We start from the raw sequence: 27,997 nt of genomic DNA on the forward strand, positions 1-27,997 counted from the left end.
CACACTTTAAAAACTTTATTTATATAAAAAATCATTTTGTTTTAAAAGCATTACAAGAGAGCGCGCAGGAATCAGACAAAGAACAGGTTCCCGGCACCCCAGAACAAGGGGTACAGAAGAGAGCAAAATAGTTAGTTATTGGTTCCCCGCTGCAGGCGCTAAAGCAGTCTGTAGGGGAAAGGAGGAGTTTTTGGTTCATCTGGAATTAAAAAAGGAATTAGTGTTTTACATACATAAGAGTTAGACCCCAGAAAGACAGCTTGGATTTGTACTTCAGTCTCTTCCAGGGGAAAGAGGCTGGAAGTGACAAAGGTGGGGTTAGAGAGGCACAGAGATCTCCCAGCCCAGACCTTCCCCCTTGTGTAGTGCATGCACAGTGGGGGGGAAAAATGAGAATCCCATTTGAGCATGCAAGACTAGAGCAATATAGGTCCAGTTTGTGGCCTTAAGGGGAGGCTTCCAGTTGCACTGTATGCAGAAGAGGGGCTAGGAATGTCTTCCATGGGGAGGCAAAGACACACCCCCTTCATCAGAGCACCCATGGTTTCCTCTTCCACCTGGCTGAATGGTGTGAGAAGGCCAAGACCACTTGGTGTTCCCACCTAAGTCCCTGAAGCTTCCCAGTCGCAGGTTGACAATGCTCTCACTTCCCCACCTCACTCCAATGAGGATTTAGGTAGGACAGAGAAGCCCTTATTTATCCCCACAACCCAAACATTCCTGGGAATCCAGCTACCCCTTGTGTCAAGGGGAGGTATCAACACAGTAAGACTAGAGCCCCAAGTGGGGAGGAGAGCAGAAGCTAGTCTATGCCAGAGATCCCCAACCCCTTGAATCCAAAACACACTCCTCCTCTACCAGGCAAGAGAGCCTATGAGTTGGAAGAAACTGTTTCACAGTGGCAAAGAAAGGCACATGTCGAGAGACCGACAGACACTGCTGCATTCACCCAAGGTGTATGGGATGGGGATAGTAGTTACAAGTCAGTTTTTACTTCCTATCACCATCCCTCCCAATCCATCACCCCCTCCTCCCGGCATACCCTAAGCCATGGCACTCTCAGACTTAAGACAGTTAACAAAACAGTGCACCTCTTAAAAAACCTGACATCCTCTTCCCATCTGAAAGCCAGCCCTGCCCTTGCTACATACCAGGATCTTCTCCCTCACATCCCTCGCCACTTTCTTCCAAGCTGGCTCCTCTCTCAAATACCTGCCCCGAACAACCCATCTGGATGAACGCTCACCCAGGCCCCACTAGAGAGTGGAAAGCAAAGTGTTCCAATCCCCACCCTTGCACGTCCATTTACACACCTCTCCTCCCCCATATAGAGGCGGTAGGCCAACTAAACAGAACTCAGCTCAGGACAGACCTTCCCCCAAACAATCATCTGGCATCCAAATGTAATCAATCATGAGACAGGAGTATTGTGATTTCCCCCTCCCCACAACTGCCAGTCCCTACCCCTCCCATCACCACTGCCTGGAATGTTCCCGTATTCCCAGCATCCTTTGCTGCAAAGTGATCACACACAAAAATATATTCTATAGGCTAAGAGGAGGCAGTGGGCTTTAACCCCTGCCTCCACGAGCAGAGCTGATGTCTCTTAAAGGAAAAGCAGACGCAGTACAACAGGGCTCCACTGAGATCCACCTTGCGCCGAGAGTGCAGCAGGAGATTGTGGCGTCAGGGGAAGAGTTCCTTGAAGAGCCTGCCTTAGTCGCTCCAGTGAGATCCATTGGAAGTATTTGGTCTGCAGGAGTTGCTCTTGGAAGGAAAGATAAAAGGCGTCCAAGGATCGAGGGGCAGCCGTCTACAGAAGGGAGTGGAGGGCCCCGTCCGGATGTCCCCCACCCCCAGGCAGAAGGGGTGCAGAGGGCCAATCATTTGGCTGGGTAGTTGGCACAAAGAGTCCAGCAAAAGTAAGGTAAAAATCAGTCCATTCCACCACAAAGTGTTGTATATAACATACTATAAGCCCAAACTGAGCGGAGGCAGGGAGGAGACTAGATCTTCTGCTGTGGAGAGAGAGAGAGAAAGAAAAATGAGAACTGGTTAGCACCAGGGGGAAGGAGTTGTCATCAAGCAGGAGCACAATGCACACCAAGCAAAACAAATCAAGGTAGATTATGGTCACAGATCAGCAAGTGATTGGGATCTGGAATAGAGTATGATTTGACTGGCCAAGCACCACCAGATTGCCCAAGAAGGTTATCCTCCAGCTTCCTGGTGTACATGAGCAGGAGACTCAAAAAAAGTCTGGGACATACCATAGGGGGATAAGCCAACAAGTCGTCATCCTCCTCATGCAGGGATTCCTGCCCTTCATCCTCCTGCAGACACATATTATTAGTGGGGTGTGGGGAAGGATGAAGACAAAGGAAGGGGAAAAGGGAGGCTGAGCTTGATGGGTTGAGAGGGAAGACAGGGACTGTCCAGGCAGCAGATAGGGCAGAGCAGAAAAGCAGCGTCACCTGACGAAGCCTGGGTCCTCTCCTTGGCTCCTTCCAACACAGAGGCCAATAAGTATCCTTCTTCCAATTTGCCTGTCTTGACGACCTAGGTCCAGAGCCCTTCCCTCCCCACCTGCCCCAGGTTTCTGGGATTCAGTAGAGCAGAAGTAGCAGGGGACTAAAGAGACTCGAGAGGGGTAGCAGGTTTTACCATCAGTGGTGCTCCCTTCAGCGGCTCCACATCGCCCAGGTCTCCAGACCGGTCTAGGGTCCTGTTGTGGTCTCTCTCGTCCAGCGTGGAGTAGTTGTTGTCTGGATTAGAAGGACACATGGCAAGTGAGACAGACCCCTCCAACCAGCAGCTGGGAGCTTAGGCCGCAAGAAGCTGGTAGTGCCAGTCAAGAGTTATTTACAATGACTTTCCTGATCCTTTACACATTCCCTCCCTCTCCAGTGTTGGCTCTGATCTAAGCAGCAGGACATGTTCTAGGCAGATCCCCACATACTCTAGTCTGCATGTCTGTGCCGTAAGCCAGCTGCCCGTTTCTTACCTGGTCCCATGTTGCTCATCTGGATCTCCTCTCGGGAGGATTTCTTATCTAGAGAAAGAGGATGGGAGTTTCAGACTCCAGATCTCAAGGGTACTCACCCAGCCAGGCAAACTCTCAGGCAGCAGATAAGCTGGTTCATTGTTTGGGCTCACTCAGGTAAGCAAGAAGTACCTAAACCTGCAGTGAAGTCAGATGGCTCACAAACTCAATGCAAGGTGCTATAGGGCCTTTATAAACACCAGCTACATTCTCAGTCTAACCCATGGACTGTTAAGTTTGGAGCATAGACACTGTCAGAGGTGCTGAGCAAACAGCTCCCAGTGAAACCACCAAGAGTGAGGTGCAGAGGCAGCTCTTGGAACATGGAGCCCACTAACTGCACTGGACAACAGGGTGGGTTTTGCAGAAAGAGCAACTGAAGCAATCTGAACGTAGGGGGTCAATAGGTATGACTGGACTTGTGAGGGCTGCATGGCTGTCTACAGGGAGTGGCATGACATACCTGCTTTTTGGTTCCTGTCAATGAGGGGCAAGGTGCTGTCATCAAACGAGTTACCTCCCTGGCTCCGAGAGGCATTGTTTAGATTCACCTGAAACAGGAGGGGGGCCTGTAACATCCATGACCCACACATCCCAGTTTCTAGATCACACAGACATAGGTCCCTTAGCCTGCCACACCCAGGCCTCTACAGCTGGAGCTCAGCAATGGCAGAATCCAGACCAATCCAAGTGTGCTGCCCTCTAGTGTCTGAAGAGAGGTCAAGCCCATTCCAGGGAAGGCTGGGAACCGCTGACACGAGAGGTTCAGTATGCAGTGGAAGACAGGATTTGGCCTGGTGAATAAGCTTCTTTGCATTTTGACTCTTCTGCAAGGAGTTGTGAGAATAGCGGTCTATCAAGGGGGAAGTTTAGTACCATCTAGGAACTTGCATATGTATGTGGGATCCAGTATCTGAGGTGCTCAGATACTCATCTCATGCTAATCATGAAGCCCCACAGAAAGGCAGGAAATGCCCATCCCCATCTGTCAAATGGGAATCTGACAGGGATTCAAGCCAGAATTCTAAGATCTGTTCCTAGAGAAGTAGCCAGATTGTCTGGAGTTCTCAGCACACAACAGTATTTATTTAAAACAAGAACCTTCCCAGCTGCACTGAGAATGGAAGCTGCTGGCTTCCGAGTATCTGGCCCCACGTGACTTGCCCAAGGTCACACAGGGGGAGCTGGGAACTGAACCCAGACGTCCAGAGTCCCAGGCCAGCACCTTAGCTACAGGATGGCCTTCCTCCCCAGGATTTCATATAAACACAGCTGGGATTTTAGCCCACCATGAGGCAGCAGGGCTACTGGCCAGCTTGTGTCAGAAGGCTGGACATTGCTCATCAGCAACAGGGAAGGAGTCTAAACAGGAAGCATTATTAGAAACATGCTAGAAGGTCCAGTGGAGTTCCCCTCCCCAAATACCAACCTTGTCTCTCCTCTGAAAGCCAATGACCCCACACCAACAACCTCCCAGTCACCTCAGGTACCTGGAAGTCAGATTTCTTCCATCCTTCCTTCTCCAGTGGCTTCCGCAGTTCCTTATACCCCCAGATTGTCTGCAAGACTAGGGCAGCAGCTCGGACTTCCCTCTCTGATCTGTTCCTGGAAAGAGCAAGACATGAATGTGAAGATGCAGTACAGGGTAATATCCAGTCCCCTCTGAGTCATGCATGGAAAGACAAAGGGTGGGAAAAAAGGGGGCAGGAAGTCTCAGGCAAGATTCCAGCATACCCTTCCCCTGGGACACACCTACCCAGATTTGTTGATCAGCACCAGCTTCTCGATGCCCTGAGTCTCACGCAATTTTTTTGCGGCCTCCAGGTTGTCCACAATGACCTCATTGATAGTGTTCAGGATCGACACCACTGTGTCCTCAGACAGGTTCTTGGCTGGGGTCTGCTGCCCGCCTGGCAGGTTCTTCACTAGGTTGGGGATGGCATGTTTACCTGGAGCAGGTGGGAGAATTAGGTCAGTGACAACTGGATCAGAAGGCATGATGAACACTAAGCAGCCAGATGAATTGGGGGAAGCCATGCAGGAGGGAAGATGAGTCAAGAGGATCATGGATGGACAGAAGTGTTTGGCCATGCTTGGTTCTGATGCTTTTCCCCCTCCCTCCACAAAGCCTACTGGAGGCATTCTGGAAGATAGCACAGCACCCATGTTAGTCATGATTGGGGTCAGAGGAATGGAACAGAAGTCAGCAGTTCCCAGAGGAATGAGGGGCATCACAGTACCCTTGAGGTGGCAAGGGCAGCAAGCAAGAACCATGACAACTCCTGGCTGATGCAGAGAAAAGACATGCCCTCTTGGTTGAGTGGAGTGTAACGGGGCGGGGGCGGGGGTGGGGGGGGAGCAGCTACAGAGCAGACATTGCCTCCACAGCTCTTACCTATCAGTTCTTTGTTGCGGGAATCCACTGCCAGGTTACGCAAGGCTCCGGATGCTGCTTTCACCACCCGCTCACTGTCATGGGTCAGGAGGTCGGCGACAGCAGAAAGCCCCTTCTCCTGGCGCAGCGCTGAACGGATGTACCTGCCATACTGCAGGAGGATGAGAGCAGGGTGCCATGGGGTTACAAGGGAAGGCAGGTAATGGGTCCTCACTGACAGCATTGTGCCTTCCCCCCCCCTTCCATCTCTAGGGCTGGCACCCAGCCCCATATATGAATGGGGGGGTGGGGGGGGGGGGTGTTCAGTGGAAGCAAGGAGGGTCCTCCCCAGGACGACTACGGGAATCATCCCACTCCAGCAGTCTGGTATTGAACAGATAACACTAGATGCTACCAAGGTGGGCAATGCCCCCTAACAGCCTAATCAATGCAATACTACAGCAGAACAGAAGTGGGAAGGTTTCCCTGACCCCAGCTAGTGAACAGTTTCTGGCAGGTCTGTGCACCTCAGGCAGTCCATAGGAGTATTTGAACTAGGAAGCTATGGTCATTCAGGGAATGAATGAGGTACTCCAATAATGGCTGAATCACCACAGTAGAGAGACTTGGGTAACCTTGTCTGGAAACTAGCAGTACATGAGTCCCTTAGATTAAACAGCACAGGAGAGACCAGGTTCTGCTTTGATGGACTTAAATAGCGCAAATTAACCACGTGTTCAGCCACAACACAGGAACCAGAGCTGTGTTGCAAGTACCACTAAGACAGAAGGGTAAGTGGTCATACATCAGAGCATGAGCCATGGACTTACTGCCCAGGGTCAGGAAGAAACTGCATATGGGACCAGTCATTAAGAGTTGTCCATTATGGCACTTCTCACACCTTTATCTGACACAGCTGGCCTGACCACATCAGAGACAGGATACACTGCTGGAGAGACCATTGCCTGACATTTGCAGGAGCATGGGTAGAGGCCTCAACCAACTCAGGAGTCCATTGTGCTAGACGTGGCAAGGGACAGTTCCCATCCCAAAGAGTTTGAACCAAAAATACAATTTACTATGCAGTTATGGGCAACTCAACCATTGACTAGAGAAGTTGCATTTAATGCAGGGTCAGTCTGAAAAAGGAAAGCAGAGGCTCCCCAAGAAGCTAGGCCCCAAAACAAGTTATGTTATTCAGACAGCTTGCACAGCACATGCAAGACGCCGCTTCAAAGGCACAGACGACAACTAGTTTAGCTGGACTTCGGCATCTGACTCACAGCTGTGGGACTCAAGACACTAAGCACCCCTTTGTGGGACACAGAAGTAGTTGTGGATGCTCCACTTTAGGTCCAAGTCTGTGCATCCCTGTGCCGCAGATCGGAGATTTTAGGTAGCAGTGCTCGGTTGGGGCATGCGCACACAGCAGCTGTCTCAGTGTCACTGGCGCCTCTTGTAGCGCACGCAAAACCCGAGCCCCTCTGTTCCTTCACCACCGTGGAGTCAGATAGCAAAAATTCCAAAGCAGAGGGGAGGAGGGCGGGTAGTGGAGCATCCACAAGGGGACACATCTTGAAGAACCATAGTTACTGCACAAGGTGAGTGACTATTTTGAGTAGTGTCCCTGTGGGTGCTCCACTTTAGGTGTCTGTAGAACACCTCCCCCCCTGTGGATGGTAGGGGCTTCGGCGCCTCCGTCTCTCTCTCTCACTCACACACCATTAAAGGGATATTCTTTAGGAAGGCTATTGATGTAGCCATAGCACATTTCTAGTGGTAGATCGTCTGCTGTTTAGTAATCTCTGTTTCACTCTTTCTGAACAGTCTAGTTCTCCATTTTGAAACCACGTAGGAGCCATGCTTTGAGGTGGAACTTCTCCGGATGGGGATGGAGTGTTTGGCCCTTGTTCTGTGACAGAAGATCCGCCCATAAGGAAAGGGTGTGTGGAGCACACACTGCCAGGTGTGAAAGGTAGGGGAACCAAGTCTGTCTGAGCCAGGTGGGGACAATCAGAATGGCGTGCACTCTGTCAGTCCATATCTTGTGAATCAGTCGTGAGATTAAAGGTATCGGCAGGAATGCATACAGGAGTGATGTGTTCCACAATATGAGAAAGGCATCCTTGTCAATTAATATAGAATATGCATGTGATGTTGTCCATTAGTATGCAAATTGATTTGTTCTGTATTATTGGCAGGAAGTGATGACATGCATTGTGTACTGCTCTGAGCTCTAGGAGGTTGATGTGAAGTTGAGTTTCCATCACCAACCACTTGCTCTATATGATGTGGTGGTCCAAATGAGCGCCCCAACCCATCAGGGACGCGTCTGTCGTGATAGTGAGCGATGGAGGGTCCTGTTGAAAGGGGATGCCCATACAAACATTTTCTGGTTTCATCCACCAGTGTAAAGATGTGAGGGCCTTTGGAAGCCATGTGACTCTTTTGCTTAGGCTGTTTGCACTGGGCATATACACAGCGCTCAGCCAGCCCTGAAGACAGCGCATGTGGAATCTTCTGTGCTTTACGATGAAGGCCGTGCCCGCCATATGTCCCAGGAGCTGAAGGCAAGTCCTCACAGAGGTTTGTGGATTCCTGGTGATAGTCGAAATGAGTGTGTTCATTGTCACGAACCTGTGGTTTGATAGTATTGCCTTGGTTTGTACGGAGTCGAGGTAGGCGCCTATGAACTCCAGGCGTTGTGTTGGGGTTAGAGTTGATTCTTTGAATTTATCTGAAACCCTAGCTTATGGAACAGCTCTATGGTTATTTGTACCATGTGTGTCGCCTCCTCCCGGGTCGTACGTTTCAATAGGCAGTCGTCCAAGTACGGGAAGATCAGCACCCCTCTGGGTTGTAAGTGTGCAGCTATTACCTAGAGAGCGTTTTTTAAAAAAAAAACTTGAGGGGCAGTGGAGAGGCCAAAGGGTAGGACTCAGTATTGGTTGGATCCTACTGTGAACCTCAAGAATTGTCTGTGGGCCAGATGTATGGCGATATGAAAATATGCACCTTGAAGGTTGAGGGCTGAAAACCAGTCCCCCCTCCCCCCTACACCCATCTAGTGCTGGTATGATTGTGGCTAATGTAACCATTTTGAACTGTGGCTGCGAACAAATTTGTTTACCTTCCGGAGATCTAAGATGGGTCTCCATCCACCGCTTTTCTTTTTGGTGAGGAAGTAGTTTGAGTAGAAATCCTTCCCTTCATATTGATTTGGAACTCGTTCCACAGCACCCAGATCCAGGAGGTGGTCCACCTCCTGTTGTAGGAGGTGCTCGTGAGAGGGGGTCTTTGAAGAGGGATGGGGAAAGGGGAAGAGTGGGTGGTATGGAGAGGAAGGGGATAGCATAACCAGATCTTATGATTTCCAGTACCCACTGGTCCTTTGTTATAGCTGCCCAAGTGTGGTAAAATGGGCATAAGCGGTGGTGAAAAATGTGCATAAGTGTCTGATAGTGCTATAGTCTGGGGGAGGTCATTCAGACCCTTGACCTAGACTTCAAAATTGAGGCTTGGTTGTGGATGGTTGAGAAGAAGAGGCCTGATGTTGCAGGGCTCTACGTCTTTGAGGACGTTGTTTATTCCGATTATGGTCAAAATGCCGCTGTTGTTGGGGGTGGAAAGATGTGTCTTGTTCTTTGATATGGTGTGAAACGACATCGTTTGCTAGGCAGGGTGTATGCGCCTATGGTATGTAATGTGGCCTGAGAGTGCTTCATAGTACATAAGACCTCATCTGTTTTAGACGAAAAGAGCTTTTCACGGTCAAAAGGAAGGTCTTCACCTTTAGCTGTAGTTCTTTCGGGATTCCCGACGCCTGCAACCAGGATGCTCTGTGCATCACCATTGTTCGTGCGGCTGTGTCTGCCACATCCATTGAGGCCTGTAGAGCTGTGTGGGCTATTATCTGTCCTTCGGTCATGATGGCCTTGAGCTGGGGATGTTTGACTTCAGGAAGATCCTCTAAGAATTCCTGCAGTTTGCCATAATTAGAGAAGTCATAATTTGCCAAGAGGGCAGAATAGTTCACCACCCTGAATTAGAGTGGGGCTGAGGAGTATATTTTACAACCAAAGAGGTCTAGTCTATGTTCCTTGTTCTGTGTAGAATGGAACTGGGGTTGCTTGCTGCTGTGATTGACAGCTTCCACCACTAGGGAGTTGGGCTGTGTCCCATTCTCTGGCCAGGAGATTGCACTGTGTCAAATAGGAGCGATTGCGGTGCTGAGGAGACCATTATGTCCCTCTGGTGTAAAAATAGCACCGGTTCTGCTGTGGCCAGTGACATGTTGGTATTGCGGTCAGTTTTCGAAGAGGTAGTTGGTGCTGTTGAAGGTCGATCTGTCAGTGCCTACAAATGAGTCAGTGCTGGTAGCAGCAGCATGGGAGTCAGATGAGCTTTCGGCACCAGCTCCTGCACCAGGGTAGTCAGTGCTATGGAGGACACTTGGTGCCTCTATTCCGAGCTGGTGCATCGGACTTGGCAGAGGTCCGCGAGGGGACCGTGCCGGAGGTGCCTGGGGTCTCATAGGAGCTCTCTTTGGATGAGCTCGGCACTGAGGGCAAGGACCTCACTGGGGAACTCCTCTATTTCAGGAGGTCAAATCTCACTTCCTTGACGTTTTGGAAGGCTGAGTATTGCCCTTGTCAGAAGTTTTGCTGGTCTGTGACTGAGTTGTTGGTGTCTCCTGAGATGGCTGCAGGGACTTTTCCATCATAATCATTTTAATGCAGAGATCTTTGTCTCGCCATGCCCTTGCTTTTAGACTTGTACAGTGAGTACATTTCTGGGGGATACGAGTTTCCCCCGGGCAGAGGACAGAAGATGCGTGGCTGTCAGACGGGCACTGCCTTGGGGCAGGAGTCGCATCTCTGAAAACCAGGTGAGCCAGGCATATTGTGTCCTATGCTTTTTCCCTACAACTGGGTTGGGAAATGTGAACAAAAAAACTGTTTCTACTGCTAATCTAAGAAACTAAAACTAAAGGGAAAGAAAAAGAAAATCCCCCCCCCCAAATAACTGCCTAAGTCAAGTCTAATCAAACTAAGCTAAAACTACGATGTAAATGATTTTTTTTCCTAAAGATTTTTGAAGAGGCAGCACTGCCATTGAGCTCCATCTGCAGCAGAGGATGATAGAGAAGGAACGGAGGGGGTCAGTTTGCGTGCGCGCTACAAGAGGCGCCAATGACACCGCGAGACAGCTGCTGCTCATGCCCCGAACGAGCACTGCTACCTAAAATCTCTGATTTCCAGCGCAGGGACGCACCGACACCTAAAGCGGAGCACCCACAGGGACATACTTGAAGAAATAAGAGCTCCTGATTGGTCTTCCCTGCAACATCACGCTCTGTCATTTCTCCTGTCTCTCTCCTCCTACAGCAGGAACTGCTCAGCACTCCTGCATGAGGCTTAACCTCAGAGACAACCCACCACCAGCTTGTGCAACCAGTTATATTGCACACTAATACAGAGTCGATGCCCAGGGCACAGATGGCTGAAGATGTTGGGCAGACGGGGAGACATTGGCATTTATACTGAAGGAGTGCCCACACATGGCTCTGGAGGAAGGGGTATGTGCTAGAATTAGAGTTAGTATCTTTCCACGAGATTACCCGTGTCTTTGACTTTGGGCTGGTCCCAGTAATGAATCTGGGAGTGGGACATGGCTCCCACAGCAGCTTTGATGTCATGGTAATGCTGGAAATCAGTTACACCAATGCCCAGGGGCCCAAGAAAGACCACCCCCCTCACCCCGCGCAGCGGAAATCTGTTGCAGAAGGGGAAGCTCCAGCAGCAGCGCCCACCCCTGGTCCCCAGCAGCGCTGGGCAGCCCCCAGCGCCCCTCCCCCCACCCAACAAGCCCCCACATCCCCCACCCATGCCTCGTCCTGGGTAGAAGCTTTGGGGTGCCAAGGGAAGCTCCAGTGCTCCCCACCCCCTGCACCGCCCACCCATGCCCTGTCCCAGGAAGAAGCCTTGGGGCAGCAGGGGAAGCCTGATCGCCCTACACACCCCCACACCATCCCTGGCAGAAGCGCAGGGGTGGCAGGGGGAAGCCCCAGTACCTGGACACCCCCTGCAGCCCTGGAGGAGCTCTCTCACTACTGCAGCCCTAGGGCCAAGACACAAGGATAGAGCTTCTTGGGGCTACAGTCAGGGGCAGAAAGGAGGGCTCACTTGTTCTGGCCCAGGAACCCTTAATCTGCCTCTGGGTACCTGGACCCCCTATGCCAGTACTGGATGGGTGATCCCTCCTTTCTGATGTGCCCCAGCCCCGCCCAGCTCCAAGGCTTCATTCTCTCCTCGTTTTTAAGATCAGGTTCCCAGTCTGTCTCTCCTTGGAAGTGACTCACCGTCCAGCGACCAGCACACAGGTTCTGGATGGCTCCTGCTGAGGCCTCTAGGATGGCAGGGGTCTTGCTCTCCTTCAGCAAGGAGATATATATCCGGACTACTTCTGGTTGGAAGAGGAGCTCATACCCTAGAAAGCGAGACAGGGAGTAACAGGTAGGGCTTATCCGAGAGGTTCATTAAGTAGCAGAGTAAGCAATGGCCTATCCAGTAGGTTAGACAATTGACACAAGGTGCATGTTTTGCCTCTCCCCTTCCCAAGTGATTAGAAGTAGAAGAACTAGATCAAAACAATTTAGTTTTTAAACCATTGCCCCATAGCACTGGAAACCCGGATAGCACAGCACTGTGGCTGGCACTCCTGCACTAGCCCAGACAGTTACTTCAGTCAAGTGAAGCAACAGAGCACTCAGACAGGTGCTAGAATAATTTTTAAAATCTAAGGTGTTACTAAGAAAGGGTAAGGTTTAGCTATTTGATGCGGCATGCCCCTTTATGCCATTCCTCTTACACCAGGCCAGATTTAGGGGAGGTAATGGTCACAGCAGCCAACCACAGCAGTGTCCGAAAGCTTGATACAGGGAGAAGAGGGAGGACTCAAGCCTCATCACCAGTAGATACTCTTGGCACCTACAGAACTAGTTCAAGCAACTGTAATGTTTACAGAAGCCTTTCCCCACCAACACATGAGCACAGCAGGAACACTTCAACAGTGTTCACAGCCACAACTGTACAGAACAGGTCTTCAAACCAGATCAGCTGGAAGTGCTGGGGTTGCAGTCACATCCAGGTGACATTAGGCAGAGGGGTTTGGTCTCCGGTCCTGCGAAGTGTTTTACTGAAAAAGACTAGTCTACATACTGATTAGGGTGCAAAGTCTCATGAGCACCTGATCCTTTGTTTGGAGTAAGGCCAGTAAAGTTTCATTTGAAATTTTCATTTTTAAAAGCCAAAGTTTCTGCAAGAGTTTTCTGAATTTTCTCATTTTGTCAAAAATTGAGTTTTTAGGTTTATTTCTTCTCCACACCTCATTTTCCAGTGGAGAAATAGAGAGAGAGCCAAAAATTCACAGATGTTTGAAGAGAGCCCTTTGAACTTCAAACCCTGTACCTTTTCCAACCAGTTCTAGTTCTGAATGCCTGCAGCTCCTGGAGTTTAACACTCACTCTTTGTTTTACCAAAAGGTATAATGTGCACAGTCTCGTCCTGGTTTCAAAAGAATCCAGGACATTTGCCAATACCACTGCTGCACTTGTTCTGCACAGCAGGAAAGTTAACAGTAGCTACTAGACACTTGCCATGACAACAGTATACCTGTTATTGCCCTTACCTTGGTCATGTGTAGCTCCAGTCACCCATGGTGCTTATCTGCTCTCCCCCCACACCCCCCAAATCACTGTAGTATCTGAGTACCTCATAATCTTTAATGTATTTATGCTCAACACCCCTTGGGAGGCAGGGTAGTGTTGTTATCCCTGTACAGATTGGGGACTGAGGCTAAGTTATTTTCCCAAGGTCACAGTATGGCATAGCAAGAAATTGACCCCAAGTCCTTGGCTAGTGCCCTGACCACTGCACCATCCTCCTCCTTATAAGCCAAGCAGGAGTGGCTCTTCCCAAAACTCCTGTGTGTCATGGATTTATTACACTAGGCAGCATTTATTTTCGTGTAATTTAGTTGTCTGTATCTCCACCCCTCCTAAAACCAGTCTTTGTTTAACTGGCTTCTATTTAATGGAGTTTGAGATAATATCACCAGGAGCTGGGGGAGGAGAAGGGTAGAGCAAATGCACTGGGGAGCATACCTTTTGCAGGGCTTGTTCTTTTGGGAAAGTCCACTGTATCGGCACCAGGCTCTTCTAGAGGCTTTTTGCCTTCAAAAGGAATGAAAGTAGTGAGTACAAGGTATTAGCATAGCTTATTCCACCACCTCCCAGCCAGATCCCTTATTTCTCTCACTAATTGGAGCAAGTGTATCAGAATAAATCTTCAGGTGCTGTTGGGATAGTGTGGGCATCTCCTACAGAGAGCATTCCTTAGCCAGTGTTGTGAACATCCACCCCACATGCACTCACTGGGAAGTGGGCAGAGGAGAGAACCCAAACTAACATGAGGGAAAAAGACAAGAGAGTACTCACCTCTGGAGAACCACTCGTCTATTGGTGAAGCGGAGAGAAGGACAGGAGAGAGAGGAAACAGGAGAGGATATGTACCAACAGGATCACAGGGTGGTTTGGCAGGAAAGCAAGGAGGAGGGAGAGGGGAAAAAAGGAGATGGGAAAGGCCTGAAGTTAGTGGAGATCCTTCTGTCATTTCCCTGATAACACAGCACATCAACCCACCACAGGGCCCTGAACACCAAGGGCTAGAGATGCAGGCAGGGGCAGTCTCACTGCTGTTATAAGAGTGATTTAGCCTTCTTGCTAGAGATTGTTAGCACATGATGGTAAGAAGCCCCATTTTCCTCCCCACTAAGACAGGCATTACCTTTGCCTTTCTTGGCACCAAAGCAGCTGGCAGCGTGGGGCCCAGCATTGTTGGCGGGGTTAAGGGGCGTCTCCTGGTAGCGCTCGGCGTGCGGGATCTCACGGTGGACTTGATACGATAGGTTCCGCAGCAGGCAGACACAATTCTCCACCAGCTGAAGAGAGGAAGCGGGAGGGGGGAGAAAAGGGAGGGAGTGTCATTCACAATGAGACAAGCTGGCTTACCAGTCACCTGATACTTCAGAGCCATAAGGGATAGTGTGAAGGTTCAGAGGTCACAGGGAGGAAGGGGCAACTGTTACTTGGCTTAGGGCAGTAGCTCTCCAGCACTTCAATGCTTCAGGCTACTGCTTAAGAAGATAATTCCATCATTACCTCTCCTTCCCAGCCTCAGATCCCCCAGCCTGGTGCTTGATCCTCAGATCGTGCTTTGCTCTGTGGGCACCAAGGCTTGGTCACCTGCTGGTGATCAACTCATGGACCAATGTTTGGATACCATTAATTCAGAGCAGCCTCTACTTCCAAGCACAGAAAGATCAGCCCAGGCTGCAAACCATTCTGAAAAACTCAGTCCCGTCCCGTTTTAAAGGTGGGGACGTCAGGTGGGTCCAGAATCTCTTCCCCTCCTGGCCCTAGAAGGGAACTGATGCTGAAAAGGAGGAAGGAAAGTCACAGGAAGGAAAGGCAGTGACTGAAGACAGGTCAGTACTACATCTCTTCCTACAGGCACCGTCAGAAACAAAAGCAGAGCCAGATGCCAGAACAGTCACTGGTTTGGCCCCCGTAACATGCTCCCATCTACTGGGGATGGAAAGTGTTGCTCCATTACCTTGCTGTTGCAGTCTTTCTGGCCAATCTCTGACTGGACAATGTATATCAAGGCATCCACCAACCCATCGCACTCACGCAGTTTCCGACGAGCCTCGCTTCGCTCAGAGCTCACATTTCTAGAGGGGAAGAGAGCATTGGAGGGTGAGACAGCCGTAGTGGCAGCACCTCAGAGCCTCTGAAGGACTAGATTGCTCTCATGTTCCTGCTCCCACCAAGCTGAACGACCCAAGTCTCTCCCTGACCTAGAGAAGGACTGAGCTAGACAAGCCATAAAAGGCACACCAGGGACTGATCATGCATTGGAGAGGCAATTAATATCTTCCCATCACCAGCACTACCACTGCCATGCAGTTCTGCCTCTAGTCATCCAGATACCAAGTCTAGAAATCTCCCCTTCCCCAAAGAGCTATGATGAAGAAAAAGCCACCAGCCTCCTGAAGGTGGGAGGGGAATTCCAGTTACAGCACAAGCTCAGCCTGAGGTGCCACAGGCTCAGATGCCACCTTCCCGTCACCTCTCCAGCATATACCTAAGGCAGCCAGCGGTGTTGGTGAGCACCGACCCCCACTCTATGTGGCGTGGCTTGGAGTCCTCGTTGGGCTCTCTTTCCCAGCCGGAGCGTGGGATGATGACCTCATCAGTGAGGGCATGCAGCGCGTGGTCCACAATGGCCATCTTTATAGAGTCATGAGAGGAGAGATTCCACAATGTCCCTGAGACAGAGCACATGCAGCCAGTGAGACCAAGGCACTACACAGGTCCCCCTCCCCAGCAACCACTCCCAGACCACCCATTACCTGTGATGACCTCAGTGAGGTCCATGTCACGGGCCTTGCGCAGCAGCCGCACCAGGGCAGGGACACCATCACAGTTCTTGATGGCAATCTTGTTGTCCTGGTCTCGGCCAAAGGAGATATTCTTGAGGGCCCCACAAGCCCCGTAGTGTACCTCCTTCTTGGGGTGGTCCAGCAGCCCCACCAGCACTGGAATGCCCTTCAGCTTTCGCACCTCTGTCTTCACCTTGTCATTGCGGTAGCACAGGTGCTGCAGGTAAGCTGCTGCGTTGGATTTAACCGCGTCCAGACGGAAGTTCAGCATGGCAATCACCTCAGGCAGCTCTGGCTGGCGCCAGTTGGCTGGCAGGGTCCCTCCCTTCCGCAGGCTGTCCAGGCTCGCCAGGCTGCCCCGCTCATGCTGGGCCAGTGGGGCCCAGTAGTACTGATCAGGGACCACCTCATCCACCAGCATATCCTCATAACTCCTGCAGAGGAGAGAGGAATGGAGTTAGAAAGGGAAACAGAGCTTGAGCTCCGTGAAGGGGAGTGGACCTCAGTCTCCATCCCCTAGCGCTGGGAAACAGAACCAGAGAGGCTAACAGAAGTTCCATTGCGAGACTGGGACTCTGAGAACACTAGAAACCATGCGCCTCTGCACAGGTAGTATCAGCATCCCTTCATACAGGCCCCCAGGACTAGAGAGCTCTTTCCCTCTACAGAAGGGTAATTCTGTGTTTATGGTTCTTGGCTTCTACAATGAATAGTCTCCACTGGCAATTGCGGTGAAGGGGGCCAGATGTGGGTTTCTGTCTGCTTGGAGCTGGACTGTGGCCAGCCAGGTCTACACCCTCTTCCCCTCAGCCCTTCAACCTAAGCCATGTGATGGTAGCAGCTTCCTTTGCCTGGACAGATAAATGTACAATAGCAGGACCAATGTCCAGGGCTCTTCCTGTCTGCCCTTTGGGGCAGCATCTTACTAGGCTTAGAGCACCTGACACAACAGTAAGTCAGGGCACCTGGATGTTACATCAGCATGTCATCATCCCCAGAGACCCTAGAACCACAGAAGCAGCAGCTCTACTTTCTTAAGACAGAGAACGGTCTGCAAATTAGTTCCATCTTCTGGCCGCTAGAGGGCAAGCTGATGCCACCAGTGTAAATCCAGATAAGTCAGAGACGGAAACAACCTATTAGGTCATCAAGCCTGCTCTCCCCACCCTAGCGAAGAATCATTCCTATTTAGTGTTCTCCAGAGCCTCTGCCAGGCTGGTTCTAAATGTTTCATGCAAAGAGGACTATTACAGAGTCATTAAGTGGGTACAGCCTCCTGTTAGGTAGCTGGATCAGATTTCAAGAATACCCAATTCCTATGGGATACAATAAATGTCAATACTGCTGCTGCTGCATCAAGACAGTCAATTCCTCCCTTTGCCAGGAGTCGTCATACAATGACGTTGAAGATACCAAAACACGCACAGTTTAAGTGCAAAATTGCTTTTCACAAAACGCTTTGAGAAGCCAAATATGGACAGAGTTGTTTTCACATAACTAATTTTGAAGTCAAATATCAGAGGGGTTCGCCCTGGTGGGGGGGGGGGGGGGCAGAAGAGAAGAAAGAAAAGGTTTCAGAGTAGCAGCCGTGATAGTCTGTATCTGCAAAAAGAAAAGGAGGACTTGTGGCACCTTAGAGACTAACCCATTTATATGAGCATAAGCTTTCATGAGCTACAACTCACTTGCATCTGATGAAGTGAGCTGTATGTAGCTCACAAAAGCTTATGCTCAAATAAAATTGTTAGCCTCTAAGGTGCCACAAGTACTCCTTTTCTTTTTGGGGGGAGGGAGGGACAGAGACACACACACACACACTTAAAAAGCAAAACAAAAAAAAAACATTCTCCCTGAACAGAATGTGGTGCTGATCCTGGCCTAGGGGCTAATGCAATACAAACAAAATTAGTCTTCCTACATGGAGACTAGCAAGGGAAAAGCCTATACGAATGTCAGCTTGTGGTTACAGCACTGGAGTGCGACTCTGGAGATTTCACGTCAGTTCCCAGTCCTGACACAGACACTGTCACCCTGGCCAAGTCTCTGTACATCTTGGCTACCCCTCTTCTGCAGAGTGGAGAAAGAATATTTCTCCCCCATACTTTGACTGGTCTATTCAGGGCTGTATGCTCTTTGAGGCAGGGGCTATCTCCATTGTACATGTGGTGCCTAGCACAATGGGGCCCTAGGTAACCAGGAGCAATACTGACCAGTCTAATGTCACTTTTTACTGGACACAGACAGAGTAAAAAAATAGCACACATGCTGATGAGTCCGTTCTGTTAACCTTCTCAACTGCGTTGGGTTTGTTTTAGGACTGTCAATTAATCGCAGTTAACTCATGTGATTAACTGAAAAAAATTAATCTGGATTAAAAAATTAATCTGGATTAATCAACTGCAATTAACAGTGCAATTAAAACTGAAATTAAAAATTTTGGCAGTTTTTCTACATTTTTATATATTGTATTCTGTGTTATAATTGAAATCAAAGTGTTTATTTATTATAACTATTTGCACTATAAAAATAGTATTTTTCAATTCACCTCATACAAGAACTGTAGTATAATTTGTTGTGAAAGTGTGACTTACAAATGTAGGTTTGTTACCTAACTGCACTCAAAAAACAATGTAAAAACTTCAGAGCCTACAAGTCCACACAGTCCTACTTCTTGTTCAGCCAATGGCTAAAACAAAACAAGTTTGTTTACATTTACAGGAGATAATACTGTCCTCTTCTTATTTCCGTCACCAGAAAGTGATAACAGGTATTTCTATGGCACTGTTGTTGCCGGTATCACAAGATATTTACATGCCAGATGTGCTAAACATTCGTATGCCCCTTCATGCTTCAGCCACCATTCTAGAGGACATGCTTCCATGCTGATGGCGCTCATTTAAAAAAAAAAAAAATGAAAAAGTGTTAATTAAATTTGTGACTGAACTCCTTGGGGGAGAACTGTATGTCCCCTGCTGTTTTACCCACATTCTGCTATATATTTCATGTTATACAAGATTTAACAAAACACAAAGAAGGTACCAATGTGAGATTTCTAAAGATAAATTTTGGGTCATGTGCTGTAGTTAAGAATCTGACGTGCCTTCCAAAATCGGAGAGGGATAAGGTGTGGAGCATGCTTTCAGAAGTCTTAAAAGAGCAACACTCCAATGTGGAAACTACAGAACCCAAACCACCAAAAAAGAAAAATCAACTTTCTGCTAGTGGCATCTGACTCATATTATGAAAAATGAACATGCATCAGTCCGCATGCCTTTAGATAGCTATCGAGCAGAACCCATCATCAGAATGGATGCATGGCCCCTGGAATGGTGGCTGAAGCGACATATGAATCTTTAGCACATCTGGCACGTAAATATCTTGCGACACCGGCAACAACAGTGCCATAAGAACACCTATTCTCACTTTCAACAAGAAGCAGGCAGCATTATCTCCTGCAAATGTAAACAAACTTGTTTGTCTGAGCGATTGGCTGAACAAGAAGTAGGACTGAGTGGACTTGCGGGCCTAAAATTTTACACTGTTTTATTTTCGAACAGTTTGTTTTGTTTTGTTTTTTCCACACACAATTCTACATTTGTAAGTTCAATTTTCATGATAAAGAAAATCTGATACAAGTACTATAGTGCCACTGAAAGTTTTTACAGTGCAAATACTTGTAATCAAAAATATAAAGTGAGCACTGTACATGTTGTATTCTGTGTTGTAATTGAAATCAATATATTTGAAAAAGTAGAAAACATGCAAAAATATTTAAATAAATGGTATTCTATTCTGTTTAATCGCGCGACAGCCCTAGTTTGTTTCAATCCCTACAACGTTGAAATTAAATCTATCATCCCAGGCACAAAAATATCCTCCTACTTGCCTGCCCTTATTAGGAGAACAGAAAAGGTTTTTTTGTTTTTTTTAAACAAAGATTTGCCCCTTTGTAACTTGGATTGCAGATCTAAGCAGCCTAGTTTAAAAGTAAAGCCAGTCTTAAGAAAGAGGCATTGCAGTAAGAGGCTGCTTAAAATGCCTTGCATGTGCAAAACTCATACAATGCAGTGTTCACACAGGTGTTGACCAGGCCTGGAACATGCCAGCACAGTTATATCAGTGTAAGCACTAGTACAGATATACCTATACTGACAAGAACTTTTATGCCAATATACTTTGTCAGAGAACTAGTGTAAATTATGCCAGTAGAAACCACTTTATGCCAGGCTGTACAAGCTGCATCTACACTAGGAGGGCTTGCTGGTATAGCTACGCCTGCAAAAACTTTTCTAGTATGGACAAGACCCCAGCCAGGTCCTGTACCTTGGATCAGCTTTGCCTAGAGGAGTTTTTGACTGATCATGCAGTTGTCTCTTTGCATCGGATCAAGCGTAGGACATGCCCACTCTTACATTACAACCATGGATTATTTGAAGGGTTTCTGATTCCACTCACTGGTGAGCATGCTGGATATGTATTAGACAGAAGAAGTAACGGTCTGATCAGTGGTACAGCTTCAGGTCAGACCAGTTACTCCTGTTGGGGTGGCAATTCTGTTTGAGTCACCCTCGGAAGCCATTTTGATTGGCAAGTTCTGGGTCAATGGAGATTTTGCTGCTTCGCCACCATCAGTGGTTACCCTGCAATCCAGTGCCCCACAGCCATGTGTCATGGTGACAGGGTGTACAGACTGACTGCCATGTCACCCTCTGCAGTCTGGGAAAAAGGCTGAAGCTCTAGCTCCACAAGACCTGATCTCAGTAACACGCCACACTGAAGACAGTTGGTTCCTATGCCATGGCTGTGGTCAAGACGGAGTACTCCTTAACTGTTATATGTAACTCCACTCCAGCTCAGTATTAAGCATCCACACTAAGCTGGGCTGCATCAGGACACTGGCAGTTCTGAATGCCTCTTGCTACAGTGAAAGGTCAACTTGTTTCTATTGACTCAGGACAGTCCAAGTGTTTCCATGGGAAAGCGAAGGACAAAAGAATTCATCTACAGTGCTTTGATCTCATTCAGTTTCATGTCCTGAGGTTTTGTGCATGCTTAACAAGTTGCAACTAGACATGCAAGATGGACCCGTGTCCATCATGGCTGATTATAGCCAGTAGAGACACTAGGCACACCGGGGGTGGGAGAAAGAGATGGATTGTTAATGACTTCCTTCAGGAGGGCAATTTGCCAAGCACGCTTCAAAGTAAGTAATGTTTAGGACCTTGCTCAAAAAAACATCTTGGGGTTGTTAATCTTGCCAGGTACCATCCCCAAAAGCAGGAGATTCAAAACAAAAAGGTAATTGAGATAGTGGTGATGAGCCAACTCCAACAACACTCGGATTCCATGGATTTCTGTGATCTTTATCAGCCAGTCTGCGGATAAAACACAGAGCCTGTTCCACAGCTGGGGAGCTGGAGGACAAGGGCATGACAGCCATACAGATTCTGCAGTTTGTGACACCAGTGACGACAGAGTACTGCTAGCTGCCAGGTGCAAGGATGCTGACATGGCGTGACCCTTCAGTGAGTTCAGTTCTTCCCAGATGAGAGCCCATGGGGCTGTGCTAGGACACTGCTTCTTCTCCCCAGAGCATGCCCCACAGAGTTCATCTAGTGCCCCTTCCTGTTTGGTGTCCGCATAAAGCCACCAGGGAGCTTGAGAGCCCTTTGCAAGTGCTGCAGCAACCCCAGAACACTTGTTGTCTGTATCATTCCTTTCACGGAGTATGAATCTTACAGCCTTCCACTCCTCCCAGACTGACAGAGTGGGGGACCTGGATGGAAGAGGGGCTGTTGCTCAGCCTAGATAAGAAGGCATCAAGATGCCAGAGTCCAGAAAGGCTGCAGAGCAAGTTACTCAGAAAAGATTTCTCATCCCTAGTCCAGACTCAGGACTCGCAAATTTGATCCCTCTATGGCGCTGAGTAGCAGGGCTTCTAGCCTTTGGAATTTGTTCCCCTTGGCAGCCCAGAGCCAGAACTAAGTGACCTTCAGGACTCAGAGAGATGCGAGTGGGGTTAGCTGGATGCTGAACCAGGCCTTTATAGTTTCATTCTCTACAATCAAAGACTAGCTCTACAGCAACATGCATGCTAGGAATTTTACTGAGCATTCAGCTTCGGGGCTCAGACCCCCTCAGACACAGCAGCACCAAGGCAGTGAGTAAACCTAGAGCTTCTCAGCTCAAAGGAGCCAAGTCCCTTGCACAAAGCCAAAGCCTTTCCACAGATTTTTTATTTTATTTTTTTTAAACCACACACGCTGGAGCAGGTTGGAGCATCAAATACTTAGATAGCATAGAAGTGCAGGCAACAACTTCCTGTGGGGATGTTCCTGTCTGGTTCCCTTCCTCACATTGGCTCCTCAGTTTATTCTGTGTAAATAGTACATTAGCAGCACTCCTAGGACAATACAGTGTCACAGAAGCAGCAATGCCAGACTTTTATAGGACCCCAGAGTGCAGTCATCCCGTCAAAGCAGCACTTGGCTAATCAGCTAGGGAAGTGACTGATTTGCACAAGGCACAGGGGATCCAATTGCTATTGTCAGATTTGATCACTTCTCCTCCCCAGTGTGTTCCTTCAAGGCGCTGTGCACCCCAAGTCAGCCACCTGCCCAGGAATCAATCCTCCTTCAGGCTGACCCCTCACACCCTAGAATCCCAGCTCAGCGGTAGCTGCAAGTTTAAGTCAACACTCTGCGGAGACGTTCACGTCTTTGCATCAATGTGCAGCAACAACAGATTTGATGCTGCTGTGCAGTGGCACTAACCAAAATGCATTCTTTGACAGCAAACTTATTTTGTCCAACCCAAGCAGACTCAGGCTATAGGGCACAGGTGGGCAAATTACAGCCCGTGGGCCACATCCAGCCCACGGGACTGCCCTGCCCAGCCCCTGATCTCCTGGCCCAGGAGGCTAGCCCCCAGCCCCTCCCCCGCTGTCCCCCCTCTCCCACAGCCACACGGCCGCACAGACAACACTCTGGGCGGCAGGGCTGCCTGCTCATACAGGGCAGCGCGGCAGTGTGTCTGGCTCCGGCCAGGCAGCGCAGCGGCCAGATATGCTGCTCTGAGCAGCATGGTGAGGGGGCCGGGGCTTGGATAAGGGGCAGTCAGGAGATGGGGTGGTCGGATGGGGTGGAGGTGGTCAGAGGGCAGTAGCCAAGCTGTTTGAGGAGGCACAGCCTTCCCTACCTGGCCCTCCATACAGTTTCGCACTCTGATGTGGCTCTCGGGCCAAAAATTTGCCCACCCCTGGTAGGGCCAGGCTTACAGGAACAGAAACCCCTGCCAAACTGGCAGGGCGCATCTTGACACAATGCAAAGGGGGGCTGGGGAAGGAAAGAGAGATCAAGGCATCTTAGGACTCACAATCAGTCCCTGTCTCCCTCATTAAACTTTGCCCACCAACATCAAAACCATGGGGCATGCGATCAAGAGACAGTATGTCCAGAACAAAAGCCTCCAGACAGTGCACGATAACTCTGTAGTACTCACTGCTGCAGGGAGGTTAAATGCCGCAGCTGCATAATTTGAGAGTCAACTAGATGCCACAGCTATGACAATTAGGCTAAGACATTCAGGAGTAATAACCACAGCCCCAACACAGCCACAAGCTATTAATAGTTGCCTTATGGAGGTCCACACCTTTGCTGGAATCACCCACTGCTGGGCACGGGGGGGGGAGAGGAGAGAGAGAAGAGGGGAATAATACTCAGGGGAAAAAAGTGTTCTGCTACAGTGTGTAAAGCCTGCTGTTCCTACCTGAGTCGCCGCCTGGGGTCTGAGGGAGTCCCCGCCCGCCTGGCCGTGCCGTAGTCAGGCATCATCCCATAGTCCAGGTCTTCGTAGCCAATGCTGCGCTGGTCGTCCTCCAGCCCATACGGTTCTGGGTGAAAGCGGTTCAGGTCCACGTTGCTCCCCCCTACCCGCACCTGTGGCTGGGGACCATAGATATCCTGACGGCTGGGGGCCCGGTAGCCATCCATGGTGGGACGATAACGTTCATCAATACGGGTCACACGGGACAGGCTGCCATAGCTGTGGTCGCTGCCAGGGTAGCCGTCCTCATAGGGGCGACCATAGCCATCTGAATAGTGATAGTTGCGGGGGAGTGTGGCAGTGCCAGGCTGGCTCATGTAGCTGCCAGGCCCCCCATTACCATTTTTACGGAAGTTTCTGTCCACTGTCTGGATGTAGTTATTGGAGACAGGAGAACCCTCCACAGGTAACCCATCTGGCCCAACGGGGACCTGCTGTACTGTCCGCGTGGTCACAGTCTTCACCACCTTCTTCACCTGAAGAGATGGGAAAAGGATATGCTCTCAGATCACAAATGCAAGGGCTGCCGATGTCCCCTAATCATCCAAACCTCCCTGCTATCTCAGGCTTGAACTCCCCCAGCTCTGCTTGTGCCCCTCCATCTTGACCAGTAGCCCTCATCCCCAGCTTCAGTTAACAGTGCTACAGAAACACATAGGATAGAGAGTTTAGTGTACAGGCCATCTCACCAACCCCGGGGGAGGGCAGGCCAGATCAACACTACTGAAGATAAGACAGTCCCCTTTCTTTTACTGTCCCTCACCGTGGTCTCTGTGCGCCGGGTGGTCCCATCATCAGATGTCTCCACTGAGACAACCGACATGGCACCCTCTGGGTCCTCCTCCATGGTATACGTCTCCTCCACAATCTGGCCCGGGTCCTGCATCCTGGGGATTGTGCTGTAGAGGAGGTGGCTGCGGTCCTGGGATGAGGGAAGAGCACACCAAGTCAGCCCAGATTGTGAACAGTGCCAGATCCCACCCACAGGAGACAGCATTTCCACGACCTTAGCTCTCTATCTGTACTGTCTAGGCAAGGATGCACTCAGCCATCTCCTGGCTAGAGCAGCATTTCCAAAACAGTGGGTCCCAACCCACCAGTGGGTTGGGGGAAGGATCTAGGTGGGTCACCCGTCATTGCCCCCCCACCCTCACAGGCCCCAGATGCTCCCCCAACCCCATTCTCACTGTGCTAGGCTGGCACAGTAGGCAGTAGCATCTGGGGAGCAGCAGCCTGGCAGCAATGGTGGCCAGACCAGGGGGTGGGGAGGAAGCCAAGCAGGGTGCTCTCCTCAGCTTGATGCAGGAGGAAGACAGATTGCATGGTCCCCTTGTTGGGAGGGAGATCGGTGTCATTTGGGAGTGGTGCATAAAGGAAATAAGAGGATCTCAGAGCCTGGAGGGCTGTTCTGTGTTTCCTGTTGGATCCTGTCTTCCATTCTCATTTAAAGGAGTGATAACTGAAACTACATGGGTGTAGCAGGAGCCCTTTATTAGAGAGTTTTCTATCCACAACACAGTGGGGAGGGTCTCCCCCACACACACACACACACACTTTAAATGGAAACCACTAGCTACAAGAGGAGACTGGCCCTGTGCTGACACTGCCCCTCACATATTTGGTTGCCTGCAGAGCCCAAGCCCATCCCTCCAGCTTCTACTACAGGGCATATGCCCTAGAAGTGAAATGGGAGGAGTGCCCAGGATGAAGGGATTTGTGGTAGGGCTTTCTGCCGAAAGCCAGAAAACATCTACCCAAAGGAGAGAGGCTTCCCTGGCATCACTGTTGCTTGCTGGTGGCTGCAGAGAATGCACTATGGCACAGATAGGGGTGGGGAAGCCTTGCCAGCAACACCTAAAAAGATGGGTCCCTTCCACAAGGAGGAAAAAACCAGCCACTGTGCCCCTGAACTCAGGCCTTGCCCCCAACAAGAGATCCCAGCTCCTCCCAGAAGTCCTTTACCGGTGGTCCGTTGAGTTTCAGATCTGGAAATTTCTGCCTCTCCAAGTCAGCATCGCCCAGGAAACGGCCGTTCTGAAACAAGCCACATCAGCTCGTTATAATGCTTCCTAGTCCATCGCCTAGGATGCATCGTCCTGTTGCCTCCCAGCAAGAAAGGCCAGGCCTCATGCCCTTGGGATTAGTGCCCCACTCCACCTTGTAAGGACAGTACTGACAGCCTCACACCCTAGTCTCAGTTCCAGACTCAGCAGCATCCAATTCCAGTGCCCCAGAGGTTAGCAGCAGGTAGAGGTGGTAAAGAGCAGCCAGGGCGATTCCATGCCCTGAGATCTCAATCCCCTAGGTGAAGGGCATGGTGCTGCAGAGATTGTGCTACACAGCCAAGCAGGAGACCGATGCTATTCCCCAGTGCAGTCTGGAGAGTCCCCAGGAGGAGTTAAAAAGCAGCCATTTCTAGTGTTCCACCCTCCAGACATCCCAGTGCTCCACATGGCAGCCAGACTCCATGTACCTCCTACCAGAAGGGCTAAGGCCCCCTTCTGGGTACACACACCCCAACTCCATCAGAGAGAGAGAGAGACACACACACAAGACATTTCACATCTTCTTTTGATGTGGAAGCCACAGGCCACCAGATGAGACATACCAGCATTTCAGGGAGATTAGAGGGAACAGAACAGCGTGGAGAGTCAAAAGCAGACCACAGAGCATAACTGCTTATCACTGCCTATCATATTCACATACGTTCACTTCTCCTCCCACTTATGGCCCAGGGAACTGTTCTCCCCCCCGCCACTTTGAAGAATAAAAATCCACTTGTCTAACTCCAATGTGGCCTGGGAAATTTCTCAGTAGCACCAGTATCCTCAGCCAGACAACCAAACCCTCTGTGCATTGCCAGTGCAGCTGTCCTCTGGCCCTTTAAAACAGGGCACAGAGGGTCTTGACTTCTACCCCTTAACAAAATCCAACAGTACAGAGGGTAAGATAGCCACAAGAAGAGAAAGGAGATCAAGCCAAATGTACTGCCTGCTGCAGTGTAAGTTAAGAGCCCTGGAGACTCAGGCAGACTCTTCCCTCATCCCCTCCTGGCACTTGGCCTGTCCCATCTGACTACTCAGTGTTTAAAGGTGCTAGCCTGGGACTTCAGAGTAGGGTATTGAACCCAGGTCTCTGCCACTCTACACTTGCTGGAGCCTTGGAAAGTATTTTGATCTTTTTGTCTCAGTTCCCGATCTGGAGCTATGGGGATAACAGCAGCTCTGCCTGCCACACCAAACACTAGGGGGTGAATAAGTACATTGAAGATTATGAGGTACCCAAATACTGGGACAGTGGGGGCCACAAATACAACATGGCCTCTAGATTGGTGCAGCAGCAGATTTCTTTTTTTCCGGGGGGGGGGGGGGGTGCGCGGAGGAGAGAAGTGGCACTTAGCTAGAGCCCAGAGTGCCACTCAAAGCCACCTGTGAGTTCCTGGGCTCTGCCTACCACATCCCCAGGGTGGGCACTTTGTACAACAGGTGTCACGTCATCAGGTTATAGACGGTACCAGGCAAGCACCCCAGGAGAGCAGAGACGCCGGTACCTCTGGCCTCACAACTAGTTATAGGGCTTTGGGGCAAGGGAGCCAGAGGCCCCTGGTTTTCTGGGCAGGGCTGCATCTGTCGCGGAGTCCCAATCCACAAGTCTACAGCACTATGGAGGCTGGCCCATGCAGCTGTTCCCCAGCGCACTAATCCTACACTCAGATGTATGGAGGGCCCTCTGTGCATCAGTGAGAGGTCAAGCAATGCCACCTCACGCCCCCAGACCTGCAGTTCATCTGGTAAGTTCTTACAGCAGTTACTCAAATCTATTAGGTGCAGAGACAGCTCCTCTGTGAGCCAGTTGGGAGGGGGCAGGGCAACTCTGATAGGAGCCAGACTGCCAAATACTCCTCCCACATCCACCACAGTTCATGCAGGAGCAGCCAAAAAGGGCTCTGCCAAGCCCACCTCTCCCCCAAGGGGGTTTTACCTGATGCCGGCGGGTGAGGGTGCCGTTGGCCATCGTCTGGCTGGCATCCTGCGGGGAGACCCGGACGCGCTCCAGCTGCGCCGAGACGTGGCGCCGCTCCTCCTCCAGCGCCCGGGTCAGCTTCTCAAACTGTGCCTCCTGCTCCTTGACGGAGGCCAGGATGCTGGCAGTTGACTCCACTTCCGAGTCGTCCATGGTGACGAGGGCCCCACACAGGGGGTGGGGAGGAGGGAGGGTGTAGGGCACGGGGCGTGTGAGAAAACCAGCGTCAG

The 27,997-nt window shown here is 50.1% G+C and overlaps 1 protein-coding gene across 6 annotated transcripts; it reads right to left on the bottom strand.

The window, feature by feature from the left end:
* Window positions 1–27,993, bottom strand: CTNND1 (catenin delta 1). Of its 6 annotated transcripts, none has more exons than XM_074954514.1 (19): window positions 27,726–27,993; window positions 25,707–25,778; window positions 24,508–24,666; window positions 23,688–24,220; window positions 15,891–16,354; window positions 15,623–15,806; window positions 15,092–15,209; window positions 14,264–14,417; window positions 13,915–13,932; window positions 13,582–13,650; window positions 11,779–11,906; window positions 5,439–5,589; window positions 4,800–4,992; window positions 4,534–4,648; window positions 3,507–3,594; window positions 3,005–3,052; window positions 2,665–2,765; window positions 2,271–2,333; window positions 1–2,015 (listed from the first exon to the last, which is right to left on the bottom strand). In XM_074954514.1, exons 1-19 carry the CDS (start codon window positions 27,918–27,920, stop codon window positions 2,007–2,009), a joined length of 2,862 nt encoding a protein of 953 aa, XP_074810615.1. In that variant the 5' UTR covers window positions 27,921–27,993; the 3' UTR covers window positions 1–2,006. The 6 variants fall into 6 exon arrangements, with proteins under 6 accessions (XP_074810615.1, XP_074810614.1, XP_074810618.1 ...); XM_074954513.1 differs by having other exon boundaries at window positions 1–2,018; XM_074954517.1 differs by lacking the exon at window positions 2,271–2,333.
* Between the last annotated feature and the right edge of the window lie 4 nt (window positions 27,994–27,997).

Source organism: Natator depressus, chromosome 6 (assembly GCF_965152275.1).
Source record: "Natator depressus isolate rNatDep1 chromosome 6, rNatDep2.hap1, whole genome shotgun sequence".
In the NCBI taxonomy this organism is placed as follows: domain Eukaryota; kingdom Metazoa; phylum Chordata; order Testudines; family Cheloniidae; genus Natator; species Natator depressus.

Excerpts from the sequence above, each read along its gene's own strand:
- CTNND1 (XM_074954511.1), bottom strand. The coding sequence starts at position 27,920 with ATGGACGACTCGGAAGTGGAGTCAACTGCCAGCATCCTGGCCTCCGTC. Across the intron at positions 15,807-15,890 it reads CCTCACTGAGGTCATCACAG|GGACATTGTGGAATCTCTCC; the intron begins GTAATGGGTGGT and ends GCTCTGTCTCAG. Across the intron at positions 2,334-2,664 it reads TGAAGGGAGCACCACTGATG|GAGGATGAAGGGCAGGAATC; the intron begins GTAAAACCTGCT and ends ATGTGTCTGCAG.